This window comes from Carcharodon carcharias, chromosome 11 (assembly GCF_017639515.1).
Source record: "Carcharodon carcharias isolate sCarCar2 chromosome 11, sCarCar2.pri, whole genome shotgun sequence".
Classification (NCBI taxonomy): domain Eukaryota; kingdom Metazoa; phylum Chordata; class Chondrichthyes; order Lamniformes; family Lamnidae; genus Carcharodon; species Carcharodon carcharias.
The window spans coordinates 14,042,399-14,067,403 of NC_054477.1; the positions used below are offsets into that span (position 1 = coordinate 14,042,399).

At 44.7% G+C, this 25,005-nt stretch overlaps 1 protein-coding gene across 4 annotated transcripts in view; it reads left to right on the plus strand.

Moving 5' to 3' along the window:
* pnpla4 (patatin-like phospholipase domain containing 4) overlaps positions 1-25,005 on the plus strand; it is an 85,603-nt gene that overhangs the window by 33,365 nt on the left and 27,233 nt on the right. For 3 of the 4 annotated variants that reach the window (XM_041198956.1, XM_041198955.1, XM_041198958.1), the window contains exons 6-7: positions 7,499-7,651; positions 9,528-12,358. In XM_041198956.1, the coding sequence (XP_041054890.1) occupies positions 7,499-7,651; positions 9,528-9,659 (285 nt within the window). In that variant the 3' untranslated portion in view covers positions 9,660-12,358. Of the gene's footprint in view, positions 1-7,498; positions 7,652-9,527; positions 12,359-25,005 lie in introns of those variants that run through there. The other variant, XM_041198957.1, reaches the window with a different exon arrangement.

A 25,005-nucleotide genomic window follows, 5' to 3' on the forward strand; every position in this document is an offset into this window, starting at 1 on the left:
CTCACAAATAAGAAAATTATAATGGGCTTCAAGCCCATCATAAAACAAAAACAGAATTACCTGGAAAAACTCAGCAGGTCTGGCAGCATTGGCGGAGAAGAAAAGAGTTGACATTTCGAGTCCTCATGACCCTTCGACAGAACTTGAGTTCGAGTCCAAGAAAGTGTTGAAATATAAGCTGGTTTAAGGTGTGTGTGTGTGGGGGGCGGAGAGATAGAGAGAGAGGTGGAGGGGGGGGGGTTTGGTTGTAGGGACAAACAAGCAGTGATAGCAAACACCAGGAGGGAAATGGAAAGCAAGGAAGGTGAGCAAGGCAACAGAGAGATACAGAAATCTTGTCGCAGAGAGGAACAGAACTTCTTCAAGGAGGTAGGCATTTCTTGAAGAGCAGTGGCAGTCAATTAAACACAGAGATAAAAACAAAAAAACTGCGGATGCTGGAAATCCAAAACAAAAACAGAATTACCTGGAAAAACTCAGCAGGTCTGGCAGCATCGGCGGAGAAGAAAAGAGTTGACGTTTCGAGTCCTCATGACCCTTCGACAGAACTTGAGTTCGAGTCCAAGAAAGAGTTGAAATATAAGCTGGTTTAAGGTGTGTATGTGGGGGGCGGAGAGATAGAGAGAGAGAGAGGTGGAGGGGTGGGGGGGGGTGTGGTTGTAGAGACAAACAAGCAGTGATAGCAAACATCAGGAGGGAAATGGAAAGCAAGGAAGGTGAGCAAGGCAACAGAGAGATACGGAAATCTTGTCGCAGAGAGGAACAGAACTTCTTCAAGGAGGTAGGCATTTCTTGAAGCGCAGTGGCAGTCAATTAAACACAGAGATAAAAACAAAAAAACTGCGGATGCTGGAAATCCAAAACAAAAACAGAATTACCTGGAAAAACTCAGCAGGTCTGGCAGCATCGGCGGAGAAGAAAAGAGTTGACGTTTCGAGTCCTCATGACCCTTCGACAGAACTTGAGTTCGAGTCCAAGAAAGAGTTGAAATATAAGCTGGTTTAAGGTGTGTGTGTGGGGGGTGGAGAGATAGAGAGAGAGAGAGGTGGGGGGGGGGGTGGTGTGGTTGTAGGGACAGACCTGCTGAGTTTTTCCAGGTAATTCTGTTTTTGTTTTGGATTTCCAGCATCCGCAGTTTTTTTGTTTTTATCTCTGTGTTTAATTGACTGCCACTGCTCTTCAAGAAATGCGTACCTCCTTGAAGAAGTTCTGTTCCTCTCTGCGACAAGATTTCCGTATCTCTCTGTTGCCTTGCTCACCTTCCTCGCTTTCCATTTCCCTCCTGGTGTTTGCTATCACTGCTTGTTTGTCCCTACAACCACACCCCCCTCACCCCTCCACCTCTCTCTCTCTCTCTATCTCTCCGCCCCCCACACACACACCTTAAACCAGCTTATATTTCAACTCTTTCTTGGACTCGAACTCAAGTTCTGTCGAAGGGTCATGAGGACTCGAAACGTCAACTTTTTTCTTCTCCGCCGATGCTGCCAGACCTGCTGAGTTTTTCCAGGTAATTCTGTTTTTGTTTTGGATTTCCAGCATCCGCAGTTTTTTTGTTTTTATTCAAGCCCATCATGATGCTTAATGAATTACTCTGCTTTTCAGAACATAAAAATGCTTTCTCCTTGTGCAGAGAACCATAGAACCATACAGAACAGAAGGAGGCCATTCGACTCATCTTGTATCCAGAAGGTTGCATGTTCGTATCATATTGAGCTGACAATAGTTTTGTGGCAGCCATGGTTCAATTGGTAGCCCTCTCGCCTCTTAGTCACAAGGTTCTGGGTTCAAGCTCTACTCCAGGACTTTAGCACAAAAATCAAGGCTGACAGTCCAGTACTGAGGGAGCGCTGCACTGCCGGACGTACTGTCTTTTTAATGAGAATTTAACTCAAGACCCCTACTGACCTCCCACTGGACATAAAAAAAAACCCAAGGCACCATTTCAGAGAAGAATATTGGAGATCTAGCTAATATTTATCACTCAATCAACTTCTCAAAATCAGATTATCTGGTCATTATCACATTGCTATTTGTGGAAGCTTGCAGTGTCCAAATTGGCTGCGGTGTTTCCCATGCTCAAAAAGTGACACCACTTCAGAACTGCTTCATTGGCTGTAAAACGTTTTTGAGACATCTGGTGGTTGTGAAAAGCACTTGCAAGTCATTTTCTTTTTCTTTGAAAGAACTACTGTATCCAATTAGTCCTTCGCATCTTTATCCCCATAGTGTCGCAGATTTTTCCCTTTTCAAGTATTTTTACAATTCTCTTTTGAAAGTTACCACTGATTCTGCTTCTGCCACCCTTTCAGGCAGCCATGACCTTATTGAATGGTGGAGCAGGCTCGAGGGGCCAAATCGCCTACTCCTGCTCCTATTTCTTATGATCTTATTCCACATCATAACAACTCATTGTGTAAAAAAAAAATTCTCCTTAACCCACCTCTGCTTCTTTTGCTAATCACCTTAAATCTGTATCCTCTGGTCACTGACGCTCCTGCTAGAGACAACAGTTTCTCCTTATTTGCGCTATCAAATCCTAAAAGAAGGGAAAGGGTAAGAGAAAGGACCCTATCATTATTTTTTTTCTTCCAATTCATTTTCTCTAGTTTTGTAATGTCAACTGGTCATGAACTGGACACTACACATATGCGTATGTTATTGCCCTCCCCAATCATTGTTTCATTGCTTGGGTTGCTAGTACACCTCCAAGTCTGAGTTAACTAGCAGAATAGCACATCGACTAACAGCACTAAGCTGCACCTCATGCAGCTGTGTGCTTCAAATTTCCCAAAAATATCATTGCAAGATTTCCATTGTTTTATTTGAAAGAGACCACATGGCATGAATATGGTACACTGCAGGTCACAACGTGAACAAATAGTTACGGTGCCATCACCATTCAGTTTTGTGATTGTGGTTTATGCGATAGGAGCTGTGTCAAATCCGCTATGCCACCACCAGGTATTTCTTGTCTGTAACAGCGATGGAGCAGATGGAGGCACAACAGGGTTCTCCAGCACCAGCTGGGGTAGTGGAAATGTGCGTGCAACACGTTCAGTGTGTCGCAGTGGAGAAGGCTACCCTTGAACTCAAAATTATGCCGCAGATTTGTCGCCGACACTCACAAAATACTAATGGGAAAAACATTCCAAGATCTCCATACAACAACTTGCATTGAAATGATCTCTATAACATAGTAAACCGTCCCAATATGCTTCATAGGAGAGGAATCCGATAAAATTTGACATGTGGCTGGGGAGATTCGTGGGTTAGGTTGGGGTGTAAAGATGAGGACAAGGACTTTGAAATTAAATTGCAGAGAGACAAACTGATGGTGCCTGGCAAAAGGATACTTGAAGCCAGATCTTAGCTGAAATATCTGAAAAGCAGAGGCAATTAAGGAGAGTATTTGCGAATTCTCTCTTGGGGAGCAATGAAAGAATGATGAGGTGAGGTGGGGGCATAAGCAGACTGTTGGGGAACTGGAATGATATGGTCTTGGATAGTGATTTGAGCTCTTGGTATGGTTAGCTTCTCAAATCATTGGCACAGATTATGCAAAACAAATTGTAAAGGGAGAAAGAAATCGACTGAATAAAGAGAGAGATTAAAACATAGTATCAGTAACTGCTCCCAAGTCATGAACCTTCGCTACATCCTAGGTTTTAGGTTAGTAATCATCAACTTTAGATGTGAAGCCAAAAGTAACTATTTATTGTCTTCACTTGACACCCAAAGCTTATTCACACTGATGTCAAGATTCTTTACTGGAAAGTAAACTATTGTTCCGGAATGAGTGTGTGGTAGAATATTATTAAAATAGATTCGAAAGCGTAAGGTGGTATGATTGAAACCCAGAACGCTTTTTTTGCTGTACAATTTAACACTAGTGTTGGGATTAGGGTATTAACTGTGTCAGATTCACATTTTAGGTTACTTTTTTTCTTTTTCTCTTCCAATTTTCGCTCTCATGAAAGGTACTAGCTATTGTTATGTCATATGCATAATTTCCTATGGTTCCATTGTTCTAAAAACAGAGTGAGGTCAAGCCCAGCAACCATGGGCCTGCCGGTTTACCCTTGGTGGTGGGAAAGCTTTTAATATTGATAATTCAGAACAGAATTAACAGTCACTTGGACTAATGTAGATTAATTAAGGAAAGTCAGCATGGATTTGTTAAGGGCAAATCGTGTTTAACTAACTTGCTTCAGTTTTTTCAGTGAGATAACAGAGGATTGATGTGGTGTACACAGACTCCCAAAAGGCAGTGGCTAAAGTGCCACATAACAGACTTGTAAACAAAGTTAGAGCCCATGGAATAAAATGGACTGTAGCAACATGGAGACGAAATTGCATGAGTGACAAGAAACAGAGCAGTAGTGAATGGTTGTTTTTCAGACTGGGGGAAGATTAATAGTGGGGTTCCCCAGGAGTTGTGGTTAGGAACTCTGCTTTTCTTGATATACATGAATGACCTGGACTCGACTACAGGACACAATTTCAAAATTTGCAAATGACAATGCTTGGAAGCATTGTGAACTGTAAGGAGGACATAGACAGGCTGGTGGAATGGGTGGACAAGTGGCAGATGAAATTTTACGTAGAGAAGTGTGGAGTGATACATTTTGGTAGAAGAACAAGGAGAGGCAGTGTAAAATAAATGGTACAAAAGAATACAAGAGGATGAAGGAGCAGAGGGACTCGGGCATATGTGCACAAATCATTCCTCGGAGAAGAGAAGGTTGAGAGGGGATTTGATAGAAGTGTTCAAAATCATGAGGAGCTTGGACAGAATAGAAAGGGAGAAACTGTTCCTATTGGTAAGAGGATTGAGAACCAGTGGACACTGATTTAAGCTAATTGGCAAAAGAAGCAAAGAGGACATAAGGAAACATTTCTTTACACGTTGAGTGGTTAGGATTTGGAATGTACTGCCTCAGAGTCCGGTGGAGGCAGGTTCAATCGAGGCCTTCAGAAAGGAAGCTGATCATTATCTGAAAAACATTGCAGGGCTACAGGGCAAAGGTGAGGGAATGGGACATAGCTGAGTTATTGCAGAGAGCTGGCTAGCTGAATGGTCTCCTGTGTGCAACCATTCTATGATGAGAGTATACAGTGAATGTTGGGTGACTAATTTGCATCACTGAGCAGCCTGAACCTACCCGCACAATGTCAGCGCATGCAGTTTCCAACAGGAGTAACCAGAAAAGGGAACGATGGCAGATTTTGATTTGTACCCTTCCATGACCCAGGAGTACAGTATTACATTGATAGCAGTGGAGCACATTATTACATTCATAGCGATAAAGGAGATTCTGCTGCAAAAACGCTTTAAGGATGTCCGACCTGAAGCATCCCTGAAGAGGTCAAACATTCCTGCCAGCTCATGGGAACTCCTTGCCTGTGACTGACCAAAGATGTATTTGGAACACATTTGTCAGGAACGTACAGAGGCGAAGTCAAGGCATGGCATTGGAGAGAGCGCACAAACCTCCAAACAACTCATCTACCTGACCTTTCATGCCTCACATGTGGCAGAGTCTGCAGACCACACATTGGACTTATCAGCCATCTCAGAACCCATTAAACCAGAGTGGAAGCAGGTCATCCTCGATCCCCAGGGACTGCCTAAAAAGAAAGGAGTGTTGTTTTGGTAGTGGCATAAAGCTGTATTGTATTGATAGAGTAGTGTATCGCGTTGATAGCAACCCAGTGAGGTGATGGAGCTCAGTTTAGTGTTGGTACAGTAATGGAGCTCTGAACAGTGATGGAGCTCTTTACAGAGCTCCATCACACATATAGAAATACTATATTGTACTGGTATATGTGATAGAGCCTGGTATTCTGGTTTAGTGATGGAGCATGGTATTGTATTGATACCATGATGCAGTGCAGTATTGCACTGGCACAGTGATGGAGTTCTCTGTTAGGAACATCGGCAGCAAACTTTGTTCAATTTTAAGGAAGGGGCTATTAGCCTTGGAGAGGGTGTAGTGCAGATTCAGTGCAGAATGATACCAGAACTTGAGGGTTATGCATAAATTTTACTTGTGTTCTATTGGGCATTGAGGATTGAAGGGTGACCTGATCAAGATATTTAAAGTTTTAAAAGGATTTAATGCTTTCAATATTGAGGTGGATAGATATTTGTTAACTAAGATAAGTGTCAGTGAATTATGAGGCAGAGGTGGTAGAATGAAGTTAAGCTCAGTCATGATCTAACTTAATGGTGGAACAGGCCCTTTCTTTTCTATTTTTTTATTATTCGTTCATGGGATGTGGGCGTCACTGGCTAGGCCAATATTTATTATCCATCAGCATTTATTATCCATCCCTAGTCGCCCTAGTTCAGAGGGTATTTAAGAGTCAATCACATTGCTGTGGGTCTGGAGTCACATGTAGGCCAGACCAGGTAAGGACAGCATATTTCCGGCCCTAAACTACATTCATTAGTCATTGTCATCATTAGACTTTTTAATTCCAGATTTTTGTTGAATTCAAATGTGTAGCAGGATTCGAACCCCAGGCCCCAGAGCATTATCCTGGGTCTCTGGGTTACTAGTCCAGTGACAATATCACTGCACCATCGCCTCCCCACCTTCTGATGTTCCTAGAATGCGAGTGGTAGTGTGCTGGAGACTTGAAATGCTTGGGGCTGCCTAAGTTCATTTTGTACATCACTCCTGCTATGGATAGAGCAAAGGCAGTCATCACATGAGTTTGAGGTGGATTTACAACCTAGTCCTACAGCTGAAGGGACAATAGTTCCAATGCATTGTCCTACCAATTTTTCTCCTCTCCCTGCCAGTCTTTCCTATTACCAGGTGTCAGCCCTGGTTCAGTGGGGGCATTCTTGTTTCAGAGTCAGAAAGCTCTATATTGAACTCCAGAGACCTAAGCAAAAAATCTAGGCTGACACTCCTGTGCAGCACTGAAGAAATACAGCACTGTTGGAGATGCTGTCCAAACTGAGACCTCGTCTGCCCCCCTTAGGTGGACATAAAAGATTCCATGGCACTATTTCAAAGAAAAGCAATGGTACCCTGGCAAACGTTTATTCTTCAAGCAACATCACTAAAACAGCTTATCATCTCACTAGTATTTGTGGGACCTTGCTCTGCGCAGGTTGGTTGCCGCATTCCCTACATTGCAACATTCAGTAAAATACTGTTGTCACTGATGTAATTCAAAAGTACATCATTGGTTGTAAAACACTTTGGGATGTCCTGAGGTCATGAAAGGCATTTTATAAATACAAGTCTGGCTTTCGTTGCTACAGTAAAGTTCACTTTAAACACTGGTGGTGCTGATGTCATAAATAAAATGGGGACAATTTCAGAGTGGTGACAGGAACAGGATAAGTGATTTTTAAAAGAAAAATCAGATGAGGTAAGAGTTTTGTAATTGTATATACACAGGATTTATTAATTCTGTCTTACTCATTCTGATCTTGTGAACAAGGGACTCATTCTAAAACCTTGCTGTTTTTTGTTAGACTTGGATTGATGGTGGGTTAACAAACAGGCTTCCAATCTTATCCACTGGACGGACCATGACTGTTTCACCTTTCAGTGGAAAATTGGATATCTGCCCTCAAGACAAATCTCAAAGCAATTTGTATGTCACGATTGCAAAGCAGGACTTTATTGTAAGTTCTTTTCAAAGTGTGTTCGCTGGTCAAATACTTAAAATACTTGAAAAATGCTGATTTAAATATTTTCCATTGTTTAAGTATCTGGATGTTTTTAGTGCGGTTTTACAAAGATTGTTTACACTGCAATATTTCTGCACCAGTGATGCAATTGTTGACCTGGCTGTGACCTGAATATAGAATTGGGCCCTGATTTGACACCATATAAAAGCAAAGTGAGACTGTGCGGAGGACGAAGGTTCGCTTTGCTTTACTGCAGACTCAGGTCTGACCTTAATATCACAATTTATTCTCATTTGCCATAGAGGTTAAGAGATATAAATTGGTCAGAAAACAGGCATGACCAGGTCAGTTTGGGGACCAACATCTGGTTACCAAACAATGCCTGACAGATGTCCAGCCTAATATTGGGCCAGGCTCTTTTTTTTTTGAGGCATCGTTGGTGGCTACCTAAAACAAGAGTAAAGGCCGTATTTACACACATGGTAGGCCTAACACCTGTTTTAGACCACCTTTATAAAATTGATGTCAGCCATTTTGGACTGAGACAAAGAGAAATTTCTTCACTCAGGATCATGAATCTTTGGAACTCTCCGCCCCAGAGAGCTGTGGATGCCCAGTGATGTTCACACCTGAGACCGATAGATTTTTGGACACTAAGCTATGTAGGGATTTGGGGTAGATCAGTTACGATCCAATCAAATGGCAGAACAGGCTCAAGGAGCCATATGCCTACTCCTTCTCCCGTTTCTTATGAACCAACCGAGTGTGAAAAATTCTGTTGAAACTCTTGGAGTTCCTGACTGCATGTGTTGGTCCTGCTTCGTGAAACTACTGGATCCAGCAAACCCTTTCACTTTAAAGCCCTGGTTCAGGCCACACCATCGGCATTTGTTAATTTGCTCCAGTGCCCCCCCCCCCAAACTCATTTATTTCCAATATAAAATAAAGGGTACAATTCTAAAGAGGGTGCAGGAGCAGAGGGATCTGGGCGTATATGTGCACAAATCATTGAAGATGGCAGGTTGAGAATGTGGTTAATAAAGCATACAGCATCCTAGGCTTTATCAGCTGACATATAGAGTACAAAAGCAAGGAAGTTATGTTAAATCTACATAAAATACTAGTTTGGTCTCAATGGGAGCATTGCAACTAGTTCTGGGAAGGATGTGAAAACATTAGAGAGGGTGCAGAAAAGATTCAGGGGAATAGTTCCAGGGATGAGGAACTTCAGACATGTAGAAGGATTAGAGAAGCTGGGACTATTATCCTGGGGGAAGAGAAAGTTGAGAAGAGATTTGATGGAGGTGTTCAAAATTATGAGGGATTTGGACAGACTAGATAGGGAGAAATTGTTCCCATTGGTGGAAGGATTGAGAACCAAAGGGCACCGATTTGAGTGGTTAGAATCTGGAATGCACTGCCTGAGAGTTTGATCGAGGCAGGTTCAATTGAGGCATTTAAGAGAGAATTAGATTGTTAACTGAAAAGGAAGAATGTCCATGAGTATGGGGTATAGGCAAGGGCCTGATATTGGGTACTTTACTCCTCCAGAGAGCCAGCACAGAGACAATGGGCCGAATAGCCAGCAGTTTGTAAACACACCCCCCCCCCCCCCACCAAACCTCCTAATTCTATTCCCCTTTTTATGTGAATTATTCTGTCTTTATTATTGAGTGCAAACGTTCCATTCCTTGTACGCAACCTTTTGATTGTGTAAGATTAGCTTCCTATTAGGGTTGTTTATTTTAATAAACAGGGAAACAATTCAAAAGGTACAGCACCGCATTTTGACATTGTATGTTCTCTTAATAACTCCTCCCTTTTTTTTGCTTTCTCTCCTTCTCACCATCCTCCCCTATTTGAACTACAGCTGTCCATTGCAAATTTCGTGAGGCTCAGTCAGGCGCTGTTTCCACCGGGCCAAACGACGATGGAGTCTCTGTATCACAAGGGCTTCAACGATGCTGTGACATTTCTACAGAATAAAGGCTATTTTGAATAGCTGCCTTAATTTTACTAGGCTTTTTTTCTGTCTGAACACTGTATCATACATCGACAAAAGTAGAATATTAAGACTGAATAAGTCAAACTCTTGTTCTTATTCAATGGGGTTTTGAGATTTTTTTGGGTGTTTTGGAGACCATTTTCTCCTATCTTTTAAAACAAAGTGGCCTTTAGTTATAAGATATTGTTTAAAGCAACCTTGTTATAAGCCTATATTTCCACCCTGCTGAAAATACACATTGTAATTGCTTAAATATTTTTTCCAAGATGCTTCTAACCTTGCCATCGTGTGCTTACTTTAAAATTAGCGAGGAAAGCAGTGAGATATGTGATAGTACCAAAAGAGACTCATTGAGCTCCAACTATGAATGAAAATGCAGAGATTAAATCAGCCGGTGCAGTTGTTAGTGTCAGATTTAAAACTGATTATCATTATTAGAACAATGTACTTTTAACTCTAGGATCTATGCTGTGATACTGCCCACACACAGATGAAAGACTTTACTTCGCCTACAAGAATTCTATACTTAATCGAGATTGGGCGATATTAGTCCATTTCTTAGTGGAAATTGGAAATGTCATGCTTTTCTGAGGTTACGGTTAAAGGGTACTGTTGGGGCAATGTATAGGAAATTATGTCTTGAGGTAGATTTTCATCTTGTCGACTGGGCATAAAACCGGAAGAGCGGAGCATAGCTCATTATAGAAACCTCCAAATTTACCTTTCCATTGTACTTAATGGAGATGAAATGGGGCAGTTTCTATCTTAAAGGTGCAATAGACACAGAAGTTGTTGTTGCATAACATGCCTGGGTGGCCAGTCGAAAATTCAAGGCCCTTGTCTTCAACCTGTGTTGTACCTGACCTGTGAGTACTTGATATAAACACTGACTCAGGTTCCCAGTGCTGACAGCCCCTTGTTGATTCACCAATAAAATACTCATTTAAAATTCTCCTTCGGGACTGACATCACAGCTGGGTTGGTCATTGATGAATTGGAGGATTTAGTGTTAATTTCCAGTTACAAAGTGGCGATAGACTCGAAAGCTGAACAGTATAAGCTACAGGAGGTTTTGAATATACTTGGGAATTGAAAAGACAGATGGCAGATGAAATTCAATGTAGAGAAATGCAAAGTAATTCAAATGGGGAACAAAAAGTCCAGGAAGGGTCTATTAGTTCTTCTTCAGTTCTCTGCCTGAAGGCAGGTCTGATCAACAGTGCCATGATTTCCACTACAGGTTGGGCAAGGAGGCAGATCCCGAATCCACCCCATGCTGTTGGCAGCAATCTGATCTGGCCAACTGAGCCAACCAGCTTGGTATGCTCGTTGTAGTCTGGAGCTATGGATAGTAACGGTGGAGGCTTCAGTTTCTTTCCATCACATGGCTGACCAGCAATCTCTTCTGCTCTTACTGCCTGCCGTTGTGTGTTGGAAAGATTTACAAGTTGATGCTCAACCTGTTTGGTGGCGTTACAAGCATGTCTTCCTTGGCCATCAAGTCCTGGGATGGGACTTGAACCTGGAGCTTCTGGCTTAGAGGCAGGGATGCGACCCACTGCACCACAAGACCCCCACTATTGGTTAAATGTGTGGAAAATGAGAGTGATCTGATTGACAATAATTGGAACTAATGCAGTAGTGAGTAAAATTTGGATATGTTAAAAGATTAATATTGAGGTGAAATTGTGAGGTTGCCCCACTGCTTTAGGAATTATTGGTGTGACCGCACTTAAGAGTATTGTGTGAAGTTCTGGTTATCACAGTACAAAAATCAGCTATTGAGTGGATACAAAAAAGGAGGAAACAGAACGATTGAAGGTATGGATTATGAGGAGTGATTGTGTAAATTGGCATGTTCTCACCAGAAAAGAGAAAGTTGAGAGTTGCTATGATTGCTATATGTTGGATTCTGAAAGGATGAGATCCATAGACTATGGCCAGGACAGTAGAACCAGAGGACGTGGCCTGCACTTCAAGGAGGGTGAATTCAAAACTAATCTGTGGAAGCAATAGTTCAGTTAGTGAAGTCGATCTGTGGAATCGGCTCCCAAGGGAGATGGTGAAAAAAGATAACATTAATTCATTTAGACGTAAAGTAGACAGATTTCTATCAGAAAATAAAATGGGATACAGTGTGTGAGTAATTTGAGACGTGACATGTGGTAAGTGCTTGGGAGGAACAGGTAACTTTGGCCCTGTGGTTCCAAAAGCTCTTTCACCATTGTTGCACCCACGTCCTGGAGCGGGATTTGAACCCATAATCTACTGACTTAAAGGCAAGAGTGCTATGTCCTACCCAAATGGATAGTGGTCGGGCTCTTTTTAAAAAAAAAACAGTAAGGACAATTATAACTACCCCCTCCACCCACCATCACCACCACCACCATCATTTCTGATTGTTGCCATGGCACAAAGCTGTTAATTGCACACAGCAAGTACCTTCTGAATCTACCTGCATCTTTGCTGGTAATGGCCCTCTCAGTTCCACACCCGGGTATCTCCGCTTTAACATGATCCAAAATGATAATGAAGACATCAACTCTCAAAATGCTAAATGTGATTTAAGTAATTTCAACTCAAAAGCAAAATCTATTTTTGAGCTGTTGACTGCGTATGACTTCATGATCTGGTGTAATTTTTTTATGCTGCATTGTAATTCTGCATCGATGCCGCAATAAAATGAATGTACGGCGGATGAGATTTCTTCAGTCGGATTCCTTAGTGCTGCCCCTTGATTTATTTTTTAATGTGCTTGCAGATGTCATTTTCTTGTCTGTTTCTTTTCCTGGGAGGATTTAGACAAGATTCCTGCCTCTTTTTTTTTTGTTACTGGCCTATTTGCCCAAAACATGGCCTCACAAAGAGCAATGGAATGGCCAAGGCACCCTGTCCTGATTGTGTGATGGAGGGATAAATGTTGAACAGGGTATCAGGAGCACTCCCTTCAAATAGCACCATGAGATCTTTTACTTATACTGAACAGGTAGTCACTTTAATTCCTCACCCAAAAGACTGGACTAATGACGATGCAGCACTACATTCGATGGTCACTCTGGATGATGTAATCAATTGTTGGAGACCAAAACCTTCTGCCTAATAGGTGAGAGTTATGTAGGAACAGGAGTAGGCTGTTTAACCTTTGAGCCTATTCCACCTTCAATGAGATCCTGGTTGATCTGCAGCCTAACTCCAAGGCCTGAGTTTTACCCATGGCGGGTGGGCGTGATCGACAGGTTGGGAACCAGGTCACCGCCCGCGATTTCTCACTGGCTGGCCAACTAAGGCCCACCCAGCGTGAAAAGTGTCTTCCCAGTGCTCGGGAAGGAGCAGGTGGGGGCAGGGGGCCCATCAGCTGGCCGGTCCAATGGCGACCCAGTGTCTGGTTTAAAAATAGCACAGGCAGCTCCCAGGGAAGAACATATTTGCAGCGTTCTGAACACTGAAGTTATAACATCAATTGCGGCTGGAGACACCAGGCGGAAATGCAGGTCGGATGGGCACTTGGGCCCCCCCCCCCCCCACCCGGATTTCGGACGAGTGCCTCCCATTCCTCCTGCAGGACGTGGCTGCCAGGAGAGACACCCTTGTCCCCGGAGGTGGAAGGAGGAGGCCACCGCACCTAACAAAAAGAGCCTGGGGGGAGGTGGCAGCGCAGGTCAGCAGCCACGAGGTTGTGTGGTGCACCTGGGTGCAGTGCCGCAAAAGGTTTAATGACCTGCGCTCTGACAGGGTGAGTACTGTGTTGGCATGGATCAGTGCGGTGAAGTGTTAAGGGCTGGCTGGCTCTCGTGGAGTTCAGGGGTGTTAGAATCTGAGTGCCAACTGTCAATGATGCCAGAGATGGCCAAGGGGGTGAGCCCTGGCTGCTTGGACTGAGTGCCTTGCAGCTTGAGGGCCACAACTTGGATGTGCCCTGTGAGGTGTTCCTCAGGCGAAGCTGGCTAGGCTGTGTGGCGCTAGCAGGTAGAGAGTGGACTAATCCATGCTCTTCTGTCCTTTCAGGTGAAGATGACCCATAACAACACTGAAAGTTTGCAGACAGACAGAGGCCCCCCAAACCTGATCCTATCCAGATTTGAGCAGAGCGCCTTGGAGCTGGAGAGACGCCATGCACATTGGTCAACTGGCCGGAGAGGCTGGGGTGTCAGGCGAAGGGTAAGGGTGTGGTGCACTGAGATGAGAGTTTCAGATGGTGCAAACATTCTTCTGTAGTCTCATCATTGATGGGAGCCTCAAAACTGGATTCTGGAAGAGGGACCCCTGATGCCAGAGGACTGCTAGGCTTCACATGTACCTGCGCCCCACCTGCTTTCTGAACCAGTCACCAGCGCAGCACCTCAGTGGGTGCTAGACCCTCAGCTAGAATGTCAGAGCACAGCGGTGATGGCACTTCATACTTTCTTGAGGATTGGCGGAGGCAGAGAGTTCTCAGGGTGCCGTGAGTCAGGACCAGGACGATGTGTGGAGTCGAAGGCAGATGATGAACCTCTGGAGTCGTCCATTAGGTGGCAGATACTAGATGTCCAGTGGGAGGATTTGGTGGAGATCCTTGAGGACACGTGTGCCATGGTCTCTGTTGTGGAGGAGTCCCTGCAGAGCATGAGCACTGCATTAACTCTCATGGCCGAGTGCACGGTGTCCTCCATTGAGAGAGCAGCGACTCTCATGGAGAGGCAGCTCCAGGAACAGAATCAGGGGTTCCTGAGGTTGCGCTCGGACCTGCAAGCCCTCACACAGGCAATAACTTCAGGTGGTCACTGCCAGTGTGGGAGATGGATGAGGCACCCAGTATCCCAGCTAGATGCTCTTCCATCAATGGCGAGCAGGGAGGTTCAGAGCGACTTCACTGGTGCACAAGCTGCTTGTCGTCTCTGCGGGCTCCTCAGGGCGACCTGGATGACGACAGCAGCTCCTTTGCCCCTCTGCCAGTGACCATGGAATCTGATGAGCCTGCGATGACTGGGGAGATGCCAGCCATGGCACTGGCCGCTCCCTCCCAGGCGGAGGGAGGGAGGGTTCCATTGGCCAGAGGACAACTGCCAAGGTAATCAGGGCCAACAAGACAGCACAGTCAGCTGGCTGTCTCCAATGCCACTGCCAGCGAGGGTGCAGTTGCTGGCACCAAGACGTAGCACTCACAATCTTAAGTTTAAGGCACCGTGAACACAAAAGGGACTGGTCACAGGTGATCTTCTGCCGCATAACATTTTGTTTATGTTTACTGGCCTCGGAATGAAGACCAGAGAATATGATAATTTTTTTGGATTGTCAAAATGAGATAAATTTTGTTTTTGTTGTAATGTCCTGAGTATGCTTCACCTTTGTATTTTTTAGGTGCAGGGTACGCCAGTATGTAATGCTGGATGTGAGTGTCTCTAAACTTTATTGCACAGGCACTGAGTGCACTTTGAGTTCAAATGAAAGGGTCACTTTAGACATCTGGGATGGAGGCAACACCCCAGGCATGAGGTGGAAGCAGATCTTTGGCAGCCTAGGTGAAGGAGCGTTGAATCAAGGTGTCTCTGCCTCCCTGAAGGATCTGCCTCCATGCCCTCAGCGTTCTCCTCACTGTGGTCCTCTTCTGACTCACTACTGGATTCATCCTCTGTGGCCTGTGGAGCTGCGTCAACGTCCTCTTTCTCTAGTGAGCCCGCCCTTGCCAGTGCCAGATTGTGGGAGAGCACAGCATGCAACCACTATCAGTGACACGTGCTCTGGGGAGTACTTTAGTGCTCCCCCTGAACAGTCCAGCCATCGGATGTGCATGTTCAGAAGACCTATTGTCCTCTCTATTGTTGCCTATGTGGAGGCATGACTCGTATTGTAACGCTGCTCTGCTTCTGTTCTAGGATGGCGGAGAGGTGTCATAAGCCACTTTTTCAATGGATAGCCCTTGTCACCCAGCAGCCATCCATCCAGTCGGGCTGGAGCACTGAAGAGCCTTGGCACCTGGAGCGTCTCAGGATATAAGCATCATGGGAGCTGCCAGGGTACCATGCACAGGCTTGCAGAATCTGTGTCCTGTGGTCACACACTATCTGGGCGTTTATTGAGTGGAATTCCTTCCTGTTGATGAAGGCACCCTGCTGACCTGCTGGTGCCTTGATGGCCACGTGCACAGTCGATCGCACCCTGGATGCGGGGGAACCCACCAATCGCTGCAAAGCTTCTGGCTCGCTCAGCCTGGCTGGCCTCGCCCCTATGGAAATGAAAAAATGTCTACCTGCCTGAACAGAACTTCTGTCACCAGCTTAAGCAACTGTGGACAGCTGCTTGGGACACTCCACAAAGATCCTCCACTGACCCCTGGAAAGATCCGGAGGCATAGAAGTTAAAGGCCACTGTGACCTTCGGAGCCACTGGCATGGGGTTTCCACCCACACAGTTGGAGGTGATCTCAGGTCCAATCATCTGACAAATGGAGGTCACTGTCTCCCTGGAGAGATGGAGCTTCCTTCAGCATTGCACCTTGGACATATTGAGGTAGCTGCAACTTTGCTGTAAACCCTGGCAGCAGGATAGTGGCATCTTCTGTGGCCCTTTCTGCCTTGGTCCACATGCTGGCCCTGGGCCCCTTGTGCCTGCGCCTCTCCTCCCACAGGTCGCTCCACTGGACGCTGCATTGGGACACCTGCCCTCCTCTCCCTTCTGCCCCTCTCTTCCTCCTCAGAGGAGGTGCCACCAGCGGAGACCACAATCCCCATTACCAGATTAACATAGGCTATCTGATACCTGGAAGGACCCACATGGTCAAAATCCTCCGGGGGCCTTGGAGACACGAATGAGTCCTGAAATGAAGCCTAGAAATGCTAAGAATGAAGCTCAAGTTCAAATAAGCAACCAGCAGCAAACTCTCTCCTAAACTCCTCACTACTCACACTGGCAATGCTGCTGACCCTTTTTATCCCGCCCTTGGATGACGTTTTGCAAAACCTGGGCTGCCTGCCTGCCTGTTTTGCCCGTGTGACGAGTGTGAAATCGCGCGGGCAATTTAAAATCAGGTTCAGTTGGGTTTTTAATGGCCTTAAGTAGCCTCTCAATTGATGGCAGATGCGCCTCTGATACCGCTCGTGCCCGCCGACCTGATGATTGCACACGTGAGGGTTGACGTCGGGACAGTCACCCTTAAAACCTCCTCTGACCAAGTTTTTGATCGCCAGTCCTAATAGCTCCTTATGTGGGTCAGTGCCAAATATTGTTTAACACTCCTGTGGTGCGCCTTGGAAGATCTTACAACATTAAAGCAGCTAGATAAATGCAAGTTGTTGTAACTATGATAGGTACAGATGGAGAAGGCCCCATTTGGTGCATCATCCAACTCTTAACACCCTTAATGATAACATATAGACGTTTCTTTGCTGAGCCTTAACCCCTCTTCCCAACAGCCCATTGCAGCTGCTGATAAGCCACTTGGTAAAGGAATACTTCTTGACAATACTTCTTGACATCCATCTAGCTCAACGATCCTTATTAGCATGAGTGACACCTTAGTTGCTTATAAGTGAGCACAGGAAAAGAAAGGAGAAAGACTTGCATTTATATAGGTGCATTTCATGATCTCAGGACACTCCAAGGTCCTTTACAGCCAATGAGGCACTTTTGAAGTGCAGCCACTGTTGCAATGTGGAAAATGTGACAGGCAATTCGTGCACAGCAAGCTCCCATGCATTGCAATGTGATAATGGCTAGATGATCCTCTTTTGTGATGTTAGTTGAGGGATAAATATTGACGGGGTACTGGGAATAAGTCTCCTGACCTTCTTCAGAATGGTGCCATGGGATCTTTTACGCCCATCCGAGAGGGCAGATGGGGCTTTGCTTTAACATCTCACCCAAAAGATGGCACCTCTGACAATGCAGGACTCCCTCAGTCCCATACTGGAACACCAGCCTGGGTTTTGGTGCTCAAAAGATAATTTGATGTATTGTGGTCCCTGAATGAAGATGTATCCTTTTAGGGCTCTTCCACTAATAAATTGCCCTCCTTTTAACAATACATTTATAATGCGTCTGTTTATTACACATCTTCCATTATTTCCAAGGCCAGTCTTGTAAAGAGCCTGTCTGCATTGTAAAATTGCTGTGTGCTGCCTCAACATATCTTAGCAGCTTTCCTTTGTACACCAGGAAGCCTTGCTATCTGCAATCCTTTTAAAAGTCAAATTGCTAAAAGTAATTACACTTAAACTGTAACCTTCCTTTTATTATATTGTTACCTGCTTCTCTGACGTTTAATAAAAGTTTAATGCTGGTGAGACCATTGAACTTCAGACTTGAGAGGAATTATTCAGCTTGGCACCGATTGCTCAAAGTGCTTCCTTTTTCTATATTCTAATAAAGGGACTGACTTATTCCACAGGATGGTTTCAATCACGCTCTGATCCTTTGCCAAGATTGTCATTGTTTGTTTGTGAGTCTAGACAGCAAGTGTTGGCAGGTTGCATAGATTAGGATTGTATCCTTTGGATGTAGAAGATTAAGTGATGATCTAAGTGAGATGTTTAAGATAAAGTATATCATAGAGATGAAAACCATACCTATGGTGATCGGGAGAAGAGGGTCCAGGACAAAAGGGGCCATTCAGCCCCTTGAGCCTGTTCCGTCTTCAGTGAGATCATGGCTGATCAGGAACCTAACTCCCTATACCTGCCTTTGCCCCATATCCTTTAATGCCTTTGGATAACAAACATATATCAAAATCAGAATTAAAATGATTGTTTAGCATCAATAGTTTGTTTGCGGAAGAGGGTTCCAAACTTCCAGCATTCCTGTGTGAAGAAGTGTTTTCTAATTTCACTCCTGAAAGGTCTGGCTGTAACTTTTCGACCACACCCCCTAGTCCTCGGCTTCCCCACCAGCGGAAATAGTTTATCTCTGTCTGTCCCCCTTAATAGCTTGAAAACGTCCGCTAAATCACCACTTAACCTTCTAAATTCCAGAGCATAAACTTAAAATTACAGGTGTCAGGAAGCACTTCTTTGCACAATGGGTAGTGGAAATCTGGAGCTTGCCTTCCCCCCCCACCCCCAGAAAAGCTGCTGAGGTTGAGGGTCAACTGAAATTTTCTAAACAGATCTGAGAATGATGGATTCTTGTTAGGCAAGTGCATTAAGGTTTAGGTACCAATGGAGGTAGGTGGAGTTAAGTTACAGATCAGCAATTAGTTGGTGGTGGGCTGAAGGGCCTCCTCCAATCCCTACGCCTCTTTTTTTTTCATTTATGGGATGGGCATCACTGGCTACACCAGCATTTATTGCCTATCCCTAATTGCCCTTGAGATGGTTGTGTTGAGCACGATGAGCAATAAATGGTGGGCCTAGCCAGCGACGCCCACATCCCATAAATGAATAAAATAAAACAGGTGAGGATTTGCTTCAGATGTGTATCTTCCAGGTCTTATTTGATGTGAACATTGCCCCTACTGGAAACTGGGGATGTCAGAGACAAAATTAGGAATGAGGGGGCTGAATTTTACACTCTGCTGCCAGCAGGTCTGAAGGCATGGGGGCTCATAAAATGCAGCATGCAGCCTGCCCACTGTCTACCGACTCGCCTCGGACCTGTCTCCAATCTTATTGGGGATGGGGGGGTGGTGTGTGTGTGGTGGGCGAGTTGCCACTTAAGGGCCTCATTCCACCACCCTGCTATTTTATCCAGCAGCAGGAGGCCCATGCCAAGCGGTAGCCCGTCAGCTTTAGCTTGGAGGTCCCCTACACCCATAGGATGCCCACCCCCCCCCAAAACAAGGCCAAACCCTCCCACTCAACACTCCCTCACCCCGGCCTCTCAAACCCCGGGTATCCATAACATCTTCTTCAAGCACTGGCTGTAGTTCCAGCAGTGGCCATCGCTCGAACATGGTGCTGCTGGCACTACAGAGCTGTCGGCCAATGGGAATGGCTAGCAGCTCTCTGAGGCGGGACTTCCTCCCCAGATGGGAACAGAAGTCTCGCCCTGAGCCAATTAATGCTCCACCAAGTGTCAAATGACTGCAGGGAAGCCAGCTTTATCGTGAGTGTGCTCCCGAGCAGAATTCTAGGGCGCCCCGTAAAATCCAGCCCAAGAAACTTGACTAGCTTCTCTCTTACCTTGTCCTGAAATACTGAGGCTATTACTGCCATCTTGGCTGTTGCCAGCAAACGTATACTGGTCACCCCACTTTAGAAAGGATGTTAGGGTCCTTGAGAGGGTGCAGAAGAGGTTTACCAGCATGGTTCCAGGGATGAGGGAATTTAGCTAAAACGATAGGTTGGAGAAGGTGGAGTTGTTCTCCTTGGAGTAAAGGAGATTGGAGATTTGAGAGAGGTGTACAAGATCATGAAAGGCTGAGATGAGGGAAGCAAAGAAAAACTGTTTCCATTAGTTGCCAGTGCAAGGACTAGGGGACACAGATTTAAGAGATGCAGGGAATGTGAGGCACAACTTTTTTAAGCAGTGAGTGGTAATGACCTTGCTACGTACAAGGATGTTGGAAGCGGGGACGATGAATAATTTCACAAAGAAATTGGATAGGCACTTGGGAGAAATAAACTTACAGGGTTCATGGGTCTGACTGGATTGCTCTGCAGAGAGCTGGCTTGGGCTTGATGGGCCGAATGGCCTCATTTTGTGCCGTTATGACGCTGACTCTAACTGGGAATCAAAACCTGGGATCTTCCTGGCTTAACTGATTTATAAAGTTAATGTAAGAAAGTAATAATAAGAAAAAAAATAGTCAGTCCATGTCTTTTTGTTAACGGCTACAGGAGCCAAGCTGTGTACTTCTCAGCTTAGCATGAAATCTAAGACATTCTCTTTTTAAAATGAAGAGTGAGCTTGTGCTGAGGTTCTTGATCTTAGGCTGTGTGATGGTGTTAGTATCAGCGCCCATATGGTAAAGAGGCAACAGCCATTCCTGATTGCTATAGAGTGGAAAGTGTACCTCCAGATCTCGTTGTCCTGCCCAATAATTCTCCGTGCCCCTCCAATTCTGGCCCCTTGCACATCCCCATTTTTAATCGCTCTACAATTGTTGTCTTCAGCTGCTGAGGCCCCAGACTCTGGTATTCTCTCCCTAAATCTCTCTGACTCTCCGCCTCCCTTTCCTCCTATAAGACCTACCCCTTCAAACGTAGCATTTTGGTCATATCTGCCTGAATATTGCCTTATGTGGGTCGGTGTCGCATTTTCTTTGAGAGTGCTGCTGTGAAGAGCCTTGGAAAGTTTTACTATGTTAAAGGCAGTTCATAAACACAAGCTGTTGCAATATTCTTGTGTTTCTAAGAGAGATGGGGTTGAGTGATTTTACTGAGAATGTAGCTAAGCAGACTTGCTGAGTGAGAAAGGGATAGGGTCTGAAGGTCTTGCTAAAACCTCGGCTGCCTTGAGGTATTGTTCCCTGCTAGTCAGTCGATCAGTACGGTGAACGTTTCTCTTGCTGCTGAGCCCTTTCTGACAGTGACAAATTACAGCAGCTAGTGAGTGCGCTCAAGGGTAACCTTTGAATAAAAGATTACCTCTGTTGAGGCATTTTATTGTAGAAGCCTCCAGTAATGTGACAACCCGTACGACTTCGCCTGTTACTTTTGCGATAATATGAAATTAAAGTCTGCATTAAGATGGACAGTTTATTTCCAATAGCGGGAGATCCCAAAACAAGGGGACATGACTTTAAAATTAGAGCTAGGCTTTTCAGGGGTGATATCGGAAACCACTTTTTTACACAACGGGTGGTAGAAATTTGGAACTCCCTCCTGCGAAAGGTTATTGACACTGGGAGGCAATTAGAGGTTTCAGGACCAAGATAAATAGTTTTTTTTGACTGGGTGTCAAGCAATATGGAGCAATGGCAGAATAAATGAAGTTAAGCTGTATTTCAGAGAGGATGCAATAGAAAGAAAGATTTAAACAGCTTCTTTAACAATCACATTACATCCCAAAGTTCTTTACAACCAATAAAATACGCTTAAGATGCAATCACTGTTTTAATGTAGGAAACACGGCAGCCAATTTTTACATAGCATGATCTCACAAACAGCAATGTGTTAAGAACATATAAACAGTATTAGTGATGCCGATTGAAGGATAACTATCGCCCATGACACCAGTGAAATCTTCCCATTTTTCTTCGAATTAGTGCCATTGGATCTTTTATGCCCACTTGAAAAAAAACAGACAGGGCAACATTCAAAAGACGGTGCCCCTGACAGTGCAGCACTCCCTCAGTACTGGACCAGAGTGACAGAATATATGATGTGCTGAAGTCTCTGGAGTGGGACCATGAATCCATGGCCTTCTGACTCAGAAGCGAGAATGCTGAGCACTGAGCTGCGACTGACACAATATCTAATTGAATGGCGATATTGAATAGCCTACTCATGTTCCTATTCCACGTTGCGATGTAATTGATTTTAAATGCTTTTTCTAATTGGGATTTTGGATGAAAAATTTGCCGCCTCTGTTCTTTGAAGCAGCTACCACTTCTATTAGCTCCCCAAAGTTATGGAACTGTTTTTGCCCCTCATGTTATCCATCACCTTGAACGTTCTTGACCCTACTCATGAATTTTCAATGTAACCGTTCCATTGGTGGTGACCTTGGCTGTGCCATGCCTTTCTGAAACTTTTCCCCTGATTACTGCTCAAATACTTGGGGGACAAAGTGCTAAAATACAAACGATGGGCCACGATCACATTGAATGGTGGATGAAGGACACTCACGAGTAATAACATTCATTAAGGCTTGTTTTTCTCGAATCCTAACTCTCCCCATGATGGCCGCAAACCGTATTTTTGTACTGCCCAGGTATTTCGTAAAACAGGCTAGAGGAGCGGAATGACCTCCTCCTATTCCTGTGTATTTCTATTACTTGCCCCCACTAACCCTTTCTGACAGGATAATCCAAACATTTATCCTTTCTTTGTTTAAACAAAACCCCCCTAGTCTTGCTTCTAAGGGTGGAATTTAATGGACCCCCGTGGACAGGTTTGAAATGGGGGCAGGCTCCTGAAATGTAGTGTGTGGCTTGTCCCCGACCTGTGCTCCGCCCACCCTTGGGTCTATTGAGGTCCTTAACTGGCCAATTAATGGCCACTTAAATGCCTTATTCTGCTCCCACTGCTATTTTTCCTGGGGCAGAGGGAGGCCTGTGCTTGGTTGGTAGCCCAGAAGCTCTTACTGAGCGAACCACTGTTGGGCAAGGGGTGACCTCCTTTGTGCACCTCCCAGCAGGTCAGTCACCCACTTTAACCCTACCAACCTCGCTGGAGTCTGCCAGCCAAGCCCTGCTGATATCCTGGACTTAACTGAAGTCTGATCTCCTTTAGCTTGTCTTCTTCGGGAACTGCCTGTAGTCCCAGCAGTGGCCACTGCTTGAACCCAGTGCTGCTGGGACTACAGAGCTGCAGATTGGCCAGCAGCTTTCCAACGTGGGACTTCCTCCCGAGTTCCATCTCCAGTCAATGAAGGCTCCACTGAGCATTAAATGACTGGGCAGCCAGTAGCAGCCGACTTGTGTTCCCTGCCAACTCTTCGGGTGGCACCTCACCATCCAAAAATCCCTGCACTATATTTATGACTTTCGTTCCTACTTTATGGGCTTATTTTGAGATAATATTTTAGTTTCACCTCACTGATACCATTTAACATTTGATATGTTTCAATGAGGTCACTGCTCCCTGTGACCATCATTTCCTTTAGACTGTAGAGCTTGCATTTCTCTAATACAGTTTTTCCCTTATCTCCTTTACACTTAAGACCAATCCTATTGTTATTCTGTACATCCTTTCTGGTACCTATCTCAGAATTGAACACAGCTATGTGGCCTCACCAGTGCAATGTAAAGCCTTAGCATGACCTCTGAACTCCAAAAGAACGAACAGGCTGGGTTTAAGATCATCAGCCGAGCTCATAGCATAACTCACTCACCACATGCTGGAAGCCACATATATTCGCACACAGGATTATATCCTCTTAGACGGAAAGAGCACGTCCACACATTGTGCCTTTTTCAACTAAACAAACTCTTGAGGACAGCCTTCTCTGGTTCATTCCCCATGGCAATGCCTTGCCCGATTAGAGTTGACCTGTCTGGTTTGAATTTGAACAAAAGCTTGGCAGTTAACTATTCCCTGCTGCATTCTCCATGGCAATGCCTCTACCAATCAAAATCCACTTGCCAACCAATCCGCTCTCTCTTCTCATGCAGTATAAATTGTTATTCCCTTTACTGTTGGTAATCTTGCAATCTGTCCTGATGAGTGCAATGACACAGCAGGTCTCTTTTTTCAGCAATGGGTTTCTTTTCTCTTGAAAGGAGAAGACTGTGAGGTGTCCTAACAGAGATCCCTAAAGTTGTGAAAGTCTTTGTTAGAGTAGCAAATAGAAAGGGTATCTCCACCTAAAGGGAAGAGCAAAACTTGAGGCCAACAATATAAGAGAGTCACCAAGAAATCAAACAGGGAATTCAGAAGAAATTTCTTTACCCAGAGAATAGTGAGAATGTGGAATTCTGTACGACAGGAAGTGGTTCAGGCCAATTAGCATAGATACATTTATAAAAAGCTAGATAAGCACATGAAGATGAAGAGGATTGATGGTAATGCTGATAGAATTAGTTGAGTAAGGATGAGAGAAGAAGAACATAAATGGTCTGGTTAGGATGAGTATCCTGTTTCTGTGTGGAATATTGTATGTAATTCAATGTAATTTCCTTCTGGCTAAATTACTCCTGCACTGTAATAGCTTTAGAAATTATGCCAATTTTTGCTTTAGTGCAGAAACATCACAATGTTCATAAGCTTCAGTAATACATCTGTTCCTTATACTTGCGTGAAAATGAAATTTAGTAGTCCAGGGATGAGTTCAGTTATTTGGAGAGACTAAAGAAACTGGGGTTGTTCTCCTTTGAGCAGAAAAAGATTGAGGAGTTTTAATAGTGGCGTTCAAAATTGTGAAGTGTTTTCATAGAGTAAATGAGGAGGAACTGTTTCCAGTGGCAGGAGGGTTGGTAACCAGAAGACACAGATTTAAGATAATTGGCCAAAGAAGTAAAGGTGACACAGGGAGAGTTTTTTTAATGCAGCGAGTGGTTGGGATCCGGTATGCACTGCTTGAGAGTGTGGTGGAGGCAGGATCAATCGAGTCATTCAAAAGAGAATTGGATCATTATCTGAAAAGGAAAAATTTGCAGAGTTACAGGGAAAAGGTGGGGGAGTGGCACTTGGTGAATGGCTCTTGCAGACAGCCAGCACAGACACAACTGGCTGAACAGTCTCTTTCTGTGCTGTAATCACTCTATGTTATTGAGAAAGAGCAGGGGAGTGGAACTAATTGGATAGCTCTTTCAGATAGCCTCCTGTGT